The 14,953-nt window shown below is 45.6% G+C and overlaps 1 protein-coding gene and 1 long non-coding RNA gene across 2 annotated transcripts; one reads left to right on the top strand and one right to left on the bottom strand.

Annotated features, from left to right (window-relative positions):
• Positions 1-560: 560 nt before the first annotated feature.
• Positions 561-775, top strand: LOC146422067 (uncharacterized). The gene is made up of 2 exons (XR_014848402.1): positions 561-690; positions 736-775. It is a non-coding gene; the product is annotated as an uncharacterized LOC146422067 (long non-coding RNA).
• Positions 776-4,957: 4,182 nt separating this feature from the next.
• Positions 4,958-14,028, bottom strand: LOC146422066 (N-acetyltransferase ESCO2-like). Its single transcript, XM_085046760.1, has 6 exons — positions 13,756-14,028; positions 11,676-11,765; positions 9,638-9,781; positions 8,905-9,125; positions 5,745-5,784; positions 4,958-5,356 (listed from the first exon to the last, which is right to left on the bottom strand). Exons 1-6 carry the CDS (start codon positions 13,837-13,839, stop codon positions 4,958-4,960), a joined length of 978 nt encoding a protein of 325 aa, XP_084902886.1. The 5' UTR covers positions 13,840-14,028.
• Between the last annotated feature and the right edge of the window lie 925 nt (positions 14,029-14,953).

Below are 14,953 nucleotides of genomic sequence, written 5' to 3'. Positions count from 1 at the left end.
TTTTTTTAGGGAATTTTTTTGGGGGAAATTCACTGGATTTTCCCAAATTTGGGGTTAAATTTTCCCTCCTTTTGGGGTTGGATTTTCCTTCTTTTTTTGGTTGGATTTTCCTGAGTTTTTAGGTCAGATTTTTCCTCTTTGGGATGGATTTTCCCCCATTTTTAGGGAAATTCCATTTTTTTTTTTAAATTTGGGGTTGGATTTTCCCAAGTTTGAGGTTAGATTTTTCCCAAATTTGGGGTTGGATTTTCCCTCTTTTTTTAGGGATTTTTTTGGGGGGAAATTCACTGGATTTTCCCAAATTTGGGGTTAATTTTTCCCTCCTTTTTGAGTTGGATTTTCCCTCTTTCTTTAGCGATTTTTTTGGGGGAAATTCACTGGATTTTTCCAAATTTGGGGTTAAATTTTCCCTCCTTTTGGGGTTGGATTTTCCTTCTTTTTTTGGTTGGATTTTCCCGAGTTTTTAGGTCAGATTTTTCCTCTTTGGGATGGATTTTCCCCCATTTTTAGGGAAATTCCCTTTTTTTTTTAAAATTTGGGGTTGGATTTTCCCTCTTTTTTTAGGGATTTTTTTGGGGGAAATTCACTGGATTTTCCCAAATTTGGGGTTAAATTTTCCCCCCATTTTCAGTTGGATTTTCCTTCTTTTTTGGGATGGATTTTCCCAATTTTTGGGTCACATTTTCCCTGGTTTGGGGTTGGATTTTCCCAGTTTTTGGGATGAATTTTCCCAAGTTTTGTATCCTGAATATTCCCAATAAACATTTGGTTTTTCTCCAAGTCTGTTTGGTGGATTTTCTTTGGGGATTTGGATTTTCCAGAGGGTTTGGAGCTCAGAAATCCTGAAAAATCCATGGAATGTTGACAGAAAATCCTGGAATATCATCCAAAAACCTTGGAATATTATCCTAAATAAATGATGGAATATCACCAGAAAATCCTGGATTATAATAAAACTTTGGAATATCAACACAAGTTTAAGGAATAACATCATAAAATCTCGGAATATGATAAATCCATGGAATATCCTCATAAAACCTTGGAATATTGACATGAAATTGTGGAATATTGGCAGAAAATCTTGGAATATTGGGATGAAATTGTGGAATATTAACTCAAAATTGTGGAATATTGAGGTAAAATAATGGAATATTGTGGTGAAATCCTGGAATTTTACCATGAAATCCTGAAATGTTGTCAAGAAATTGTGGAATTTTAGCATAAAATGATGGAATATTGGGATAAAATAATGGAATTTTGTGATGAAATGATGGAATTTTGTGCCAAAATAATGGAATATTGAGATGAAATGCAGTAATGAAGAAAATAGTGTATGAAATTCTGGAATTTTACCATGAAATCCTGAAATGTTGGCAAGAAATTGTGGAAAATTGGCATAAAATTGTGGAATATTAACACAAAATTCTGGAATATTGAGATAAAATAATGGAATATTACCATGAAATTGTGGAATTTTGTGATGAAAAAATGGAATATTGTGATAAACCTATGGAAAATCCTCCAAAAATCCTGGAATATTGTGATAAAATTATGTAATAGTCGTAAAATTCTAGAATATTACCATGAAATTCTGAAATATTGTCAAGAATTTGTAGAAAATTGGCACAAAATTAAGGAATATTTTCAAACTTACGGAATATTGGGATGAAATGATGGAATAGCAATGAAATTGTGGAATATTTCCATAAAATTCTGAAATAACGTCACGAAGTTGTGGAAAATTGGCATTAAAAACATGGAAAATTGTGCTGAAATAATGGAATTTTGTGACAAAATTCTGGAATATTGAGATAAAATGATGGAATATTGGCATAAAATCCTGGAATATTACCATGAAATCTTGGAATATTGGCATAAAACCATGGAATATTGTAATAAAATGATGGAATATTGTGATAAAATCCTGGAATTCCCAGGCTGGAAAAGCCCCAGGAGGCTCCAAGAGCAAATTCCATGAGGAAAATTCCCGGGAAAGAATTCCAGCAGAATTCCAGCAGAACTCAAACCAACGTTTTTATTAACCAACCTCTGATCCCAAAAATTAACTTAAATCCCAACAAATCTCCCGAAAAAACCAAGGAATTCCCAGGGAATCCCAGAATTCCAGCGGGAGGAACGACTGTACACAAAGTGACCTGGGGGATTCTGGGAATTGCCAAGGGAGGGAAGGAAAATTCCCAAGGAAATTAAGGATTCCCAAGGAAATGAAGAATTCCCGAAGGAAGGGAAGGAAAGAATTCCCAAGGAAATGAAGAATTCCCAAGGAAATGAAGAATTTTCAAAGGGATGAAGAATTCCCAAAGGAAGGAGAGGGAAATATTCCCAAGGAATTCCCAAGGGAATGAAGAATTCCCCAAAAAAAAAAAAGGAGGATTCCCAAGGAAAGATTCCAGAAGGAAGGGAGGAAATTAGGAATTCCCAAAGAAATTAGGAATTCACGAAGAAATTAGGAATTCCCAAGGAAATTAGGGATTCCCAAGGAAAGAATTCCCAAAGCAAGGAAGGAATCCAGAGGGAAGAGGAGAATTCCCAAGGAAATGAAGGATTTTCAAAGGAATTCTGGGAATTGCCTGGGGAGGGAAGGAAAGGATTCCCAAGGGAATGAAGAATTCCCAAGGAAATGAAGGATTTTCAAAGGGATGAAGAATTCCCAAAGGAAGGAGAAGGAAATATTCCCAAGGCATTCCCAAGGGAAGGAAAGGATTCCTAAGGAAATGAAGAATTCCCAGGGAATTGAGGATTCCCAAGGGAGGGAAGGGAAAGATTTCCAAGGGAATGAAGAATTCCCAAGGGAAGAATTCCCAAGGAACTGAACGATTCCCAAGGGAATGAAGAATTCCCAAGGAAATTATGGATTCCCAGGGAAGGATTCCCAAGGAAATAAAGGATTCCCAAAGAACTGAACAATTCCCAAGGGAAGGGGAGGGAAGAATTCCCAAGGAATGAAGAATTCCCAAGAGAATTAAGGATTCCCAAGAGAGGGAAGTTTCAGGGAAGAATTCCCAAGGAAATGAAGGATTTGCAAAGGAAAGATTCCTAAAGCAGGGAAGGATTCCAGAGGGAATGAAAGATTCCCAAGGAAATGAAGGATGCTCAAAGGAATGAAGAATTCCCAAAAAAATGAAGGATTCCCAGGGAAAGATTCCAGAGGGAAGGGAGGAATTCTCAAGGAAATTAGGGATTCCCAAGGGAAGAATTCCCAAAGCAAGGAAGGAATCCAGAGGGAAGAGGAGAATTCCCAAAGGAAATGAAGGATTCCCAAAGGAATGAAGGATTCCAGAGGGAAGGGGAAGATTCCCAAGGAATTCAGGATTCCCAATGGAAGGATTCCCAAGAGAATTAAGGATTCCCAAGAGAAAGAAGTTTCAGGGAAGGGAAGGGAAGAATTCCCAAGGATTTGAATTCCTAAAGAAATGAAGAATTCCCAAAGGGATGAAGAATTCCAGAGGGAAGGGAAGGATTGCCAAGAGCATTAAGGATTGGGAAGGGAAGGGATTGAAGGATTCCCAAGGAAATAAGGGATTCCCAGGGAAGGGAAGATTCCCAAGGAAATGAAGGATTCAAGGGAAGGGGAGGGGAGGATTCCAAGGAATTCCCAAGGAAATGAAGGATTCTCAAAGGAGTGAATGATTCCCAGGGAATTCCCAAAGCAGGGAAGAATTCCCAAGGAAATGAAGAATTCCCAAAGGGATGAAGGATTCCCAAAGGAATGAAGGATTGCCAGGGGATGATTGCTGAGGGAAGGAAAGGATTCTCAAGCAAATGAAGGATTCGCAAGGGAATGAAGAATTCCCAAAGCAGGAAAGGATTCCCAGGGAATGATTCCCATGGGAATGAAGGATTCCCAAGGGAAGTTTCAGGGAAGGGAAGGAGAATTCCCAAGGAAATGAAGGATTCCCAAGGGAGGGAAACGAAGGATTCCCAGGGAATGATTCCCAAGGGAGGGATGGAAAGGATTTCTGAGGAAATGAAGGATTCCTAAGGGAATGAAGGATTCGAAGGGAAGAATTCCCAAAGCAAGGAAGATTCCAGAAGGAAGGGAATGAAGAATTCCCAAAGAACGGAATGATTCCCGAGGGAAGGAGAGGAAAGGATTCCCAGGGAATTGCCAAGGGAAGGGAAAGGATTCCCGATAAAGGGATTAAGGATTCCCAATGCAGGGAAGGAAAAAGATTCCCAGGGAAAGGGAGGATTCAGAGGGAAGGGAAGGATTCCCAAGGAAATGAAGAATTCCCAAGGAAATGAAAGATTCCCAAGGAAGGAGAGGGAAGGGAAGAATTCCACAGAGAATGAAGAATTCCAAAGGAAATGAAGGATTCTCAAAGGAATGAAGGATTGCCAGGGGATGATTGCCAAGGGAGGGAAGGAAAGAATTCCAGAGGGAAGGGAAAGATTCCCAAAGAAATGAAAAGTTCCCGAGGAAATGAATTCCTGAGGAAATGAAGGATTCTCAGAGGGATGAAAGATTCCAGAGGGAAGAATTCCCAAGGAAATGAAGGATTTTCAAAGGAATGAAGAATTCCCAAAGGAAGAAGAAGGAAATACTCCCAAGGAATTCCCAAGGGATTTAAGGATTCCCAAGGGAAGAATTCCCAAGAGAATTAAGGACAGGGAAGGGAAGTTTCAGGGAAGGCAAGGGAACTCCCAAGGAAATGAAAGATTCCCAAAGAAATTAAGAATTCCCAAAGAAATAAAGAATTCCGAAGGAAATGAAGGATTCCCATGGGATCTCAGCAGGAATTCCCATGGGATCTCAGCAGGAATTCCCAAGGGATCTCAGCAGGAATTCCCATGGGATCTCAGCAGGAATTCCCATGGGATCTCAGCAGGAATTCCCATGGGATCTCAGCAGGAATTCCCAAGGGATCTCAGCAGGAATTCCCAAGGGATCTCAGCAGGAATTCCCTGGATCAATCCCAGTTTTTCCAGCCCCTTGTTAACTCAGGCTGATCCCGATGATGATCCCATTGATGATCCCACTGATCCCAATGATGATCCCATTGATGATTCCACTGATCCCATTGATGATCCCATTGATGATTCCATTGATCCCATTGATGATCCCATTGATGATTCCACTGATCCCATTGATGATCCCAATGATGATCCCATTGATCCCATTGATGATCCCATTGATGATCCCATTGATCCCAATCCTGATCCCACTGATCCCGATGATCCCGATCCCGATGATCCCAAGGAATTGTGCAGGAAGTTGTAGACCAGGAAGTTGGGATCTCCGCAGTATCGGGAAGCAAATCCTCTGCCGTCCGGAGTCGGGTCGGAAAAGGCCAAATCCCGGGAATGGAGGATTGTCCCAAACAGGAAGGTTTGTCTGGAAAATGGGAAAAATGGGGAAAAAATGGGAAAATTGGGAAAATGGGATTGGTGATCCCAAATCCCGGGAATGGAGGATCGTCCTGAACAGGAAGGTTTGCCGGGAAAAATGGGGAAAATGGGAAAATGGGATTGGTGATCCCAAATTTGGGAACTGAGGATTGTCCTGAACAGGAAGGTTTGTCTGGAAAATGGGAAAAAAATGGGGAAAAAATGGGGAAAATATTGGGGAAAAAATGGGGAAAAAATGGGAAAAAATGGGGGTAAAATGGGATTGGAGATCCCAAATCCTGGGAACTGAGGATTGTCCCGAACAGGAAGGTTTGTCTGGAAAAATGGGGAAAAAAATGGGGAAAAAAAGGGGAAAATGGGATTGGAGATCCCAAATCCCGGGAATTCAGGATTGTCCCGAACAGGAAGGTTTGTCTGGAAAATGGGAAAAAAAATGGGAAAATGGGGATTGGTGATCCCAAATCCTGGGAATTGAGGATCGTCCTGAACAGGAAGGTTTGTCTGGAAAATGGGGAAAAATGGGAAAATTGGGAAAACAATAAGGAAAAATGGAGGGAAATGGAGAAAAATGGAGAAAAAAGGGGAAAAAATGGGGGTAAAATGGGATTGGAGATCCCAAATCCCGGGAATTGAGGATTGTCCCGAACAGGAAGGTTTGTCTGGAAAAATAGGAAAAAAATGGGGAAAATATTGGGGAAAAAATGGGGAAAAATGGGGGTAAAATGGGATTGGAGATCCCAAATCCCGGGAATTGAGGATCGTCCTGAACAGGAATGTTTGTCTGGAAAAATGGGGAAAATGGCAAAAATGGGAGAGAGTTAGAGGTGGGGTGGGAAAAATGGGGAAAAAAGGTGAAAAAATAAGGAGAAATGGGGGAAAAAGGGGAAAAATGGGGAAAAAATGAGGAAAGATGAGGGGAAATGTGGAAGAAATGGAGAAAATAATGGGAAAAAAATGGGGAAAAAATGGGAAAAAAATGGGGAAAAAAAGAGGAAAATGGGATTGGAGATCCCAAATCCCGGGAATTGAGGATTGTCCTGAACAGGAAGGTTTGTCTGGAAAAACAGGGGAAAAAAGGGAAAATGGGATTGGTGATCCCAAATCCTGGGAATTCAGGATTGTCCCGAAGAGGAATGTTTGTCTGGGAAAATGGGAAAAAATTGGAAAAATAGGAGAGAGTTGGGGTGGGAAAAAATCAGGAAAAAAAATGGGGAAAAAATGGGGGAAAAGTGGTGAAAAATGAGGAAAAAATGAGGAAAGACGAGGGGAAATGTGGAAGAAATGGAGAAAAAAATCAGGAAAAAAAATGGGGGAAAAATGGGGGGAAATGGGATTGGTGATCCCAAATCCTGGGAATTCAGGATTGTGCCAAACAGGAAGGTTTGTCTGGAAAAATGGGGGAAAAAATAAGGAAAAATGGGGGGAAATGGGGAAGGAACGTTTGTCTGGGAAAATGGGAAAAATAGGATTGGAGATCCCAAATCCTGGGAATTCAGGATTGTCCCGAACAGGAAGGTTTGTCTGGGAAAATGGGATTGGAGATCCCAAATCCCGGGATTGGGAATGGTTTGGGATGAAATGTGGGATGTTTTGAATTGAAGTTTCAGTATTTTAGTGAAATTTTGGGATATTTGCAGTGAAAATTTGGAATTATTTCAGTGAAGATTTGGGACAATTTCAGTGAAAATCTGGGATAATTTCAGGGAAAGAATCCCAGTTTTCCTTGTTCTCCCTGTTTCAATCCCACTTTTCCACATCATCCTTCCCACTTTTCCCTGCTCTCCATCCCTCCCTGAATCCCACTTTTCCATGTTTTAATCCTATTTCAATCCCAGTTTTTGACATCTATCCCTTCCCAAATCCCACTTTTCCCTCTCCATCCCTCCCACTTTTCCCTGCTCTCCCTATTTCCATCTATTTTCCATTATCCCTATTTCAATCCCACTTTTCCACATCTCTCCCTGAATCCCACTTTTCTACATTGTCCCTATTTGAATCCCACTTTTCCCTGCTCTCCATACCTAAATCCCACTTTTCCACATCTATCCCTCCCTCAATCCCACATTTCCCTGCTCTCCCTATTTCCATCCCACTTTTCCCTCAATCCTTCCCACTTTTCCATCTCCATCCCTCCCAGTTTTCCCTTTTCCTCCTATTTGAATCTGTTCTCTCTTATCCCAATTTTCCCACTTTTCCCTATTTTTCGCTTCCCAAATCCCACTTTTCCATCCCCATCCTTGCCCAAATCCCACTTTTCCATCTCCATCCTTGCCCAAATCCCACTTTTCCCTGCTCTCCCTCCCTGAATCTCTTTTCCATCTCCATCCCTCCCTGAATCCCACTTTTCCATGTTCTATTCCAGTCCCACTTTTCCTCTCCCTTCCCTCCCACTTTTCCCTGTTCTCCCTAGCTCAATCCCAGTTTTCCAAGTCTATCCCTTCCCAAATCCCACTTTTCCATCTCCATCTCTCCCTGAATCCCAGTTTTCCCTCTTTTCCATATTTGAATCCCAGTTTTACATCTCCATCCCTCCCACTTTTCCCTGCTTTCCCTATTTGAATCTATTTTCCATTATCCCTATTTGAATCCCACTTTTCCCTGATCTCCCTATTTCAATCCCACTTTTCTGTTTCTATTCCTCCCAGTTTTCCCTGTCTCTCCCCAAATCCCAGTTTTCCATGATCCCCATTTCAATCCCACTTTTCCTTGTTCTCCTCATCTGAATCCCAGTTTTCCACACCTATCCCTTCCCAAATCCCACTTTTCCATCTCTATCCCTCCTGCAATCCTAGTTTTCTATGTCCTTTCTATTTCAATCCCACTTTTCCTTAGCCATCCCTCCCAGTTTTCCCTGTCTATCCCTAGTTCAATCCCAGTTTTCCCTGCTCTTCCTCTCTGATTCCCAGTTTTCCTTATTCTCCTTACCTGAATCCCACTTTTCCGTGTTCTATCCCTTCCCAAATCCCACTTTTCCCTGCTCTCCATCCCTTCCCAAATCCCACTTTTCCATGTTCTCCCTATTTCAATCCCACTTTTTCATGTTCCTTCCCTTCCCAAATCCTACTTTTCCATGTTCTATCCCTTCCCAAATCCCACTTTTCCACATTCTCCCTATTTCAATCCCACTTTTCCCTCTTTATCCATTCCCAAATCCCACTTTCCCATGTTCCTTCCCTTCCCAAATCCCACTTTCCCATGTTCCTTCCCTTCCCAAATCCCACTTTTCCATGTTCTCTCCCTTCCCAAATCCCACTTTTCCATGTTCTCTCCCTTCCCAAATCCCACTTTTCCACGTTTCATCCCTTCCCAAATCCAACTTTTCCATGTTCTCCCTATTTCAATCCCACTTTTCCCTCTTTATCCATTCCCAAATTCCAGTTTTCCACATCTATCCATTCCCAAATCCCACTTTTCTCTCTCCATCCTCCCCCAAATCCCACTTTTCCATGTTCTCTGTCCCAGAATCTCACTTTTCCAGCATTCCCCTCACTCCCAGCACTCTCAGAATTCCCGGAATTCCCACAATTCCCCTACCTGAGCACATCCACCATCCTGCGGGCGATGCCGCGCCGGCGGCACATTCCCAACACCCAGATCCTGCTGATCCCACAGACCGCCGGCTCGGGATCCAGGGAGCAGCGCCAGGCCCGGGGGAACCCTTGGGAATTCTCCTGGGAATTGTCCTGGGAATTCTGGGAATTCTCCTGGGAATCTGGGAGTGAGGCTGGGCTTGGCTCTGACAGCACCCGGAATGCCTGTGGGGATGGAGTGGGAATGGATTCAATAAATTCAGGGATATTCCAGGGATTCATGGAATATCTGGGAATTCCTTCCCAAATCCCAAGCAATCTCCCCTTTCCCAGGGAATTCCCTCCATTCCCAGCTCTCCCAGCCTGAGGTTGGATCCATCCTGGGAAGGAATTTTGGGATCGAGGAGCTTCCCTGGGAATCTCGGCACTCCAGCAAGGATCTCCCTGCCCTTTGCCATCCCCGAATTCCAGCAAAATCCCTCTGGGTGGATTCCGAGTGTCCTTCATCCCAGAATTCCGGAATAATTTGGGATCCATGGAGCTTCAATCCCATTCCAATCCCAGGGGATCCAAATCCATCCTTGGAATTCCCAGGGACAGCCATGGAATATCCAGGAATTCCAGCCCAGCCAGCAATTCCTTCCCCAATCCCAAGCAATCTCCCTTTCCCAGGGAATTCCTCCATTCCCAGCAGCCCATCATTCCCAAATTTTCCCAGATTTCCCGGGATTTCCCACCTGGCTGATGCCCTCAGCCACCAGGCAGCCCAGGATGGTTTTGCCAGGAGACACGAAGAGGTAACTCCTGCTCTGATCCGGACGCCGCAGGGCGACGGGATGGAATCCCAACTCGTTATCCACGATTGCCCGAACCTCCTCCGCCTGGGACGGGGAAATTAGGATTGGGAATTGGGAAACTGGGATTGGGAATGGGGAAATGGGAATGGGAATGGGGGAACTGGTAATGGGAAATTGGAAAACTGGGAATGGAGAAACTGGGAGAACTGGGAATGGGAATGGGGGAAATGGGATTGGGAATGGGGGAACTGGGATTGGGAATGGGGAAATGGGAATGGGAATGGGGGAACTGGGAATGGGAAATTGGAAAACTGGGAATGGAGAAACTGGGATTGGGAATGGGGAAACTGGGATTGGGAATGGGGAAACTGGGAATGCAAATGGGGAAATGGGAATGGGAATGGGGGAACTGGGAATGGGAAATTGGAAAACTGGGAATGGAGAAACTGGGAGAACTGGGAATGGGGAAACTGGGATTGGGAATGGGAATGGGGGAACTGGGAATGGGTACTGAGATTGGGAATGGGGAAACTGGGATTGGGAAATTGGAAAACTGGGAATGGAGAAACTGGGAGAACTGGGAATGGGGCAAATGGGATTGGGAATGGGGAACTGGGAATGGGGAAACTGGGAAATGGGAAACTGGAAATGGGAATTGGAAAACTGGGAGTGAGATGGGGGAACTGGGAATGGGAAGGAAGAAACTGGGATTGGGGAAACTGGGAACTGGGGTTGGGAATGGGAAAAACTGGGATTGGGAATGGGAATTGGGAAAACTGGGAATGAGAATGGAAACTGGGATTGGGAATGGGAATTGGGAAAACTGGGAATGGGACTGGGGAAACTGGAAAACTGGGATTGGGAATGGGGGAACTGGGAATGGGTACTGAGATTGGGAATGGGGAAACTGGGATTGGGAAATTGGAAAACTGGGAATGGAGAAACTGGGAGAACTGGGAATGGGGCAAATGGGATTGGGAATTGGGAAACTGGAAGTGGGAAAACTGGGATTGGGAATGTGAAACTGGGAATGGGGAAACTGGGAATGGGGAAACTGGGAATGGCAACTGGGATTGGGAATGGGAACGGGGGAATTGGGATTGGGAATGGGGAAACTGGGATTGGGGGAACAGAGTGGGAATGGGAATACTGGGATTGGGGAAACTGGAAATGGGAATTGAAAAACTGGGAGTGGGATGGGGAACTGGGATTGGGGGAACTGGGATTGGGGATGGGGAAACTGGGAATGGAAACTGGGATTGGGGGAATTGGAATTGGGGAAACTGGGAATGGAAATGGGGAATAGGAATTGGAAAACTGGGACTGAGAATGAGGAAACTGGGAATGGGAATGGGGAAACTGGGAATGGGGAATGGAAAATTTGGATTGGGAATGAGGAAACTGGGAATGCGAATGGGGAATTGGAATGGAAAAACTGGGGATTGGGAACGGGGAAATTGGGATTGGGAATTGGGAAAACTGGGAACGGGGATGGGGAAACTGGGAATGGAAACTGGGATTGGGAATGGGGGGAAAAAAGGAATGGGAAACTGGGAATGGGAAACCGGGAATGGGAAACTGGGAATGAGGATGGGAAACAGGGAATGTGGAAAACCAGGAACGAGAATGGGAAACTGGGAATTGGGAAACTGGGAACTGGGAATGGAAACTGGGAATGGGGACTGAGAACTGAGAATTGGAATTGGGAATGTGGAAGACAGGGAATGGGAAATGGGGATGGGAACTGGGAATGGGAAACTGGGAATGAAAATGGGAAATTGGGAAAACTGGGAATGTGGAAAATAGGGAATGGGAAACTGGGAACTGGAATGGGAAGTAGGAAATTGGCAGGAAAAGTGATGGGAAAGGGGATTTGTTCCCAAAAAATGCTGGTTTGTGCAGGAATGGGGATTGGGATGGGATTGAGGGATCAGATCCTTTGGGATTCAGGGATCAGATCCATGGGAATTCCCAGTACCTTCCTGACAGCATATTTGGGATCTCCAGGAAGGATCAGGACGATTTTCCCATCCCAAAATTCTGCCACCACTCGCTCCTTCTTCCAGCCCTGCTGGGAAAATTCCCAAAAAAAACCAGTGAGGGAGGAATTCTGGGATTGCAGGAGGTGAATCTCTGCTGGGATTGGGAATTCTGGAGATTCCCAGCATTCCCAGATTCCTGGAAGGGATGGCAGGAAGGAATTCCAGGAAGGAATCCCAAGAGGGAAATCCAAGGGGGAATTCCAGGAGGGAAATCCCAGAAGGAATTCCAGGTAGGAATTCCAGGCAGGAATGCCAAGGAGGAATTCCAAGGAGGAATTCCCATCAGGAATTTTTCCCACCAAGGCTTTCCCTGGATCCCAGTGTGGATCTGATGTTGATCCTAGCCAATCCCCACAGAGCAGAGCTCTGGTGGGAATTCCAGCTGCTGCCATTGCCACATTCCTGTATTCCCACATTCCCGTATTCCCACATTCCTGTCATTCCCACACTCCCTCAGTCCTGCATTCCCATCAATTCCCCACATTCCACACTCCCCTATTCCCATATTCCCATCGTTCCCCCATTCCCATATCCTCACACTCCCCATTCCCCAATTCCCCACATTCCACACTCTCCCATTCCAACCACTCCCCATTCCCATATTCCCACTCTCTCCCATTGCCCATTCCCACATTTCCCCATTCTGCTATTCCCATATTCCCCCATTCCCGCCATTCCCACACTCTGCCATTCCCAATTCCCACCATTCCCAATTCCCACCATTCCCAATTTGCCATTCACACATTCCTGCTATTCTACCATTCCCATATTCCCACCATTCCCATTCCGATGTTCCCGCATTCCCACACTCCCCCATTCCCATATTCCTGCCATTCCAACACTCCCCCATTCCCAATTCCCATCATTCCCCATTCCCAATATTCCCCATTCCCCCATTCCCTCACTCCCCCATTCCCATCATTTTCCCTATTCCCGCCATTCCCTCATTCCCACATTCCCGCAATTCCCCATTCCCGCATTCCTTGTTCCCACACTTCCCCATTGCCCCATTCCCTATTCCTGCATTCCCACATTCCACCATTCCTCACTCCCCCATTCCCACCATTCCCAGTTCCCACCATTCTCACATTCCCAATTCCCCCATTCCCAATTCCCACCATTCCTCATATTCTGCATGCTGAATTCCCACATTCCCAATTCCCACCATTCCTACACTCCCCTATTCCCACATTCTCGCCATTCCCATTCCTCTATTCCCACATTCCCATACTCTCCCATTCCCACCATTCCCAATTCCTGTATTGCCCAACTCCCACACTCCCTCATTCCCACATTGCCACACTCCCCCATTCCCCTATTCCCACCATTCCCCATTCCCACACTCCCTCATTCCTGTATTCCTGCCATTCCACACTTTCCCATTCCCACTTTATTGCCCACATTTTTTTTTTTTTTTCCCAATTCCCCGTTCCCTACATTCCTGTTTTTGTTTATTCCCACACTCTACCATTCCCAATTTTTGCCATTCCCTTCATTCCCAGTTCCCTATCCCTTCCATTCCTGTATTTTTGTTTCATTCCAACACTTCACTGTTCCTTCATTTCCCTTCCCATTCCCACATTTCCCAATTATTCCTTATTCCCATTCCCAATTCCCAATTCCCAATTCCCATTCCCTTCATTCCACTTCCTTCTGTTTCCCAATTCCCACCATTCCCCATTCCCTCATTCCCACCATTCCCAATTCCCACATTCCTGTATTCCCACCATTCCCAATTCCCGCCATTCCTGCCATTCCCCCATTCCCAATTCCCTCATTCCCATACTCCCCCATATTCCACATTCCCAATTCCTCCAACCCCACTCCCCATTCCCACCATTCCCAATTCCCTCATTCCCCATATTCCACATTCCCAATTCCCACCATTCCCAATTCCCCCCTCCCTCATCCCCATTCCCAATTCCCTCATTCCCAATTCCATCATCCCCATCCCAAATTCCCACCATTCCCCACTCCCCAATTCCCATTCCCAATCCCGATTTCCCGCACTCTCACCAGGTATCTCAGTCCCTCCCTCAGTCTCCGGTGGTGCCGCAGGTGCTGCAGCTGATCCTCAGCCACGGCAGGAGCGTAGAGCATCCCGCAGGATCGGCATTGTACCGCCCCGAAACGGCGCTGACCCGCGTCCTGGGATGGGAAATATTGGGATTAATGGGATTAATGGGATTAATGGGATTGGGAATGGGATCACAGAGCATCCCGCAGGAGCGGCACTGCACGGCTCCGAACCGGCGCTGACCCGCGTCCTGGGATGGGAAATATCGGGATTAATGGGATTGGGATTAATGGGATTGGGATTAATGGGATAACAGAGCGTAGAGCATCCCGCAGGAGCGGCACTGAACCGCCCCGAAATGCCGCTGACCTGCATCCTGGGAATGGGATTGGGATTAATGGGATTGGGAATGGGATTGGGATCACAGAGCATCCTGCAGGATCGGCATTGTACCGCCCCAAAATGGCGCTGACCTGCGTCCTGGGAATGGGATTAATGGGATTGGGATTAATGGAATTAATGGGATTAATGGGAATGGGATCACAGAGCATCCCGCAGGATCGGTACTGCACCGCCCCGAACCGGCGCTGACCCACATCCTGGGATGGGAAATATCGGGATTAATGGGATTAATGGGATTGGGATCACAGAGCATTCCACAGGATCAGCATTGAACTGCCCCGAAACAGTGCTGACCCACGTCCTGGAACGGGAAATATGGGGATTAATGGGATTAATGGGATTGGGATAACAGAGCACAGAGCATCCCGCAGGAGCAGCATTGTATGGCTCCGAACCGGCGCTGACCCGTGTCCTGGGAAACATGGGATTAATGGGATTAATGGGATAACAGAGCACAGAGCATCCTGCAGGAGCGGCACTGCACCGCTTCGAACCGGCGCTGACCTGCATCTTGGGATGGGATTAATGGGATTGGGAATGGGATTGGGATAGCAGAGTGTAGAGCATCCTGCAGGATCAGCACTGCACTGCTCCGAACCAGCACTGACCTGCGTCCTGGGATGGGATTAATGGGATTGGGAATGGGATTGGGACTGGGAATGGGATCACAGAGCATCCTGCAGGAGCAGCACTGCACTGCTCCGAAACGGCGCTGACCCACATCCTGGGATGGGAAATTTTGGGATTGGGAACGGGAATGGGATCGCAGAGCATCCCGCAGGATCAGCAATGGAT

The sequence above is a fragment of the Lichenostomus cassidix genome, unplaced genomic scaffold (genome assembly GCF_008360975.1).
Source record: "Lichenostomus cassidix isolate B80296 unplaced genomic scaffold, HeHo_3.0 HiC_scaffold_528, whole genome shotgun sequence".
Taxonomy (NCBI): Eukaryota; Metazoa; Chordata; class Aves; order Passeriformes; family Meliphagidae; genus Lichenostomus; species Lichenostomus cassidix.
The sequence above is the reverse complement of the archived record's forward strand: the minus strand, read 5'-3'. Positions and strand labels throughout refer to the sequence as shown.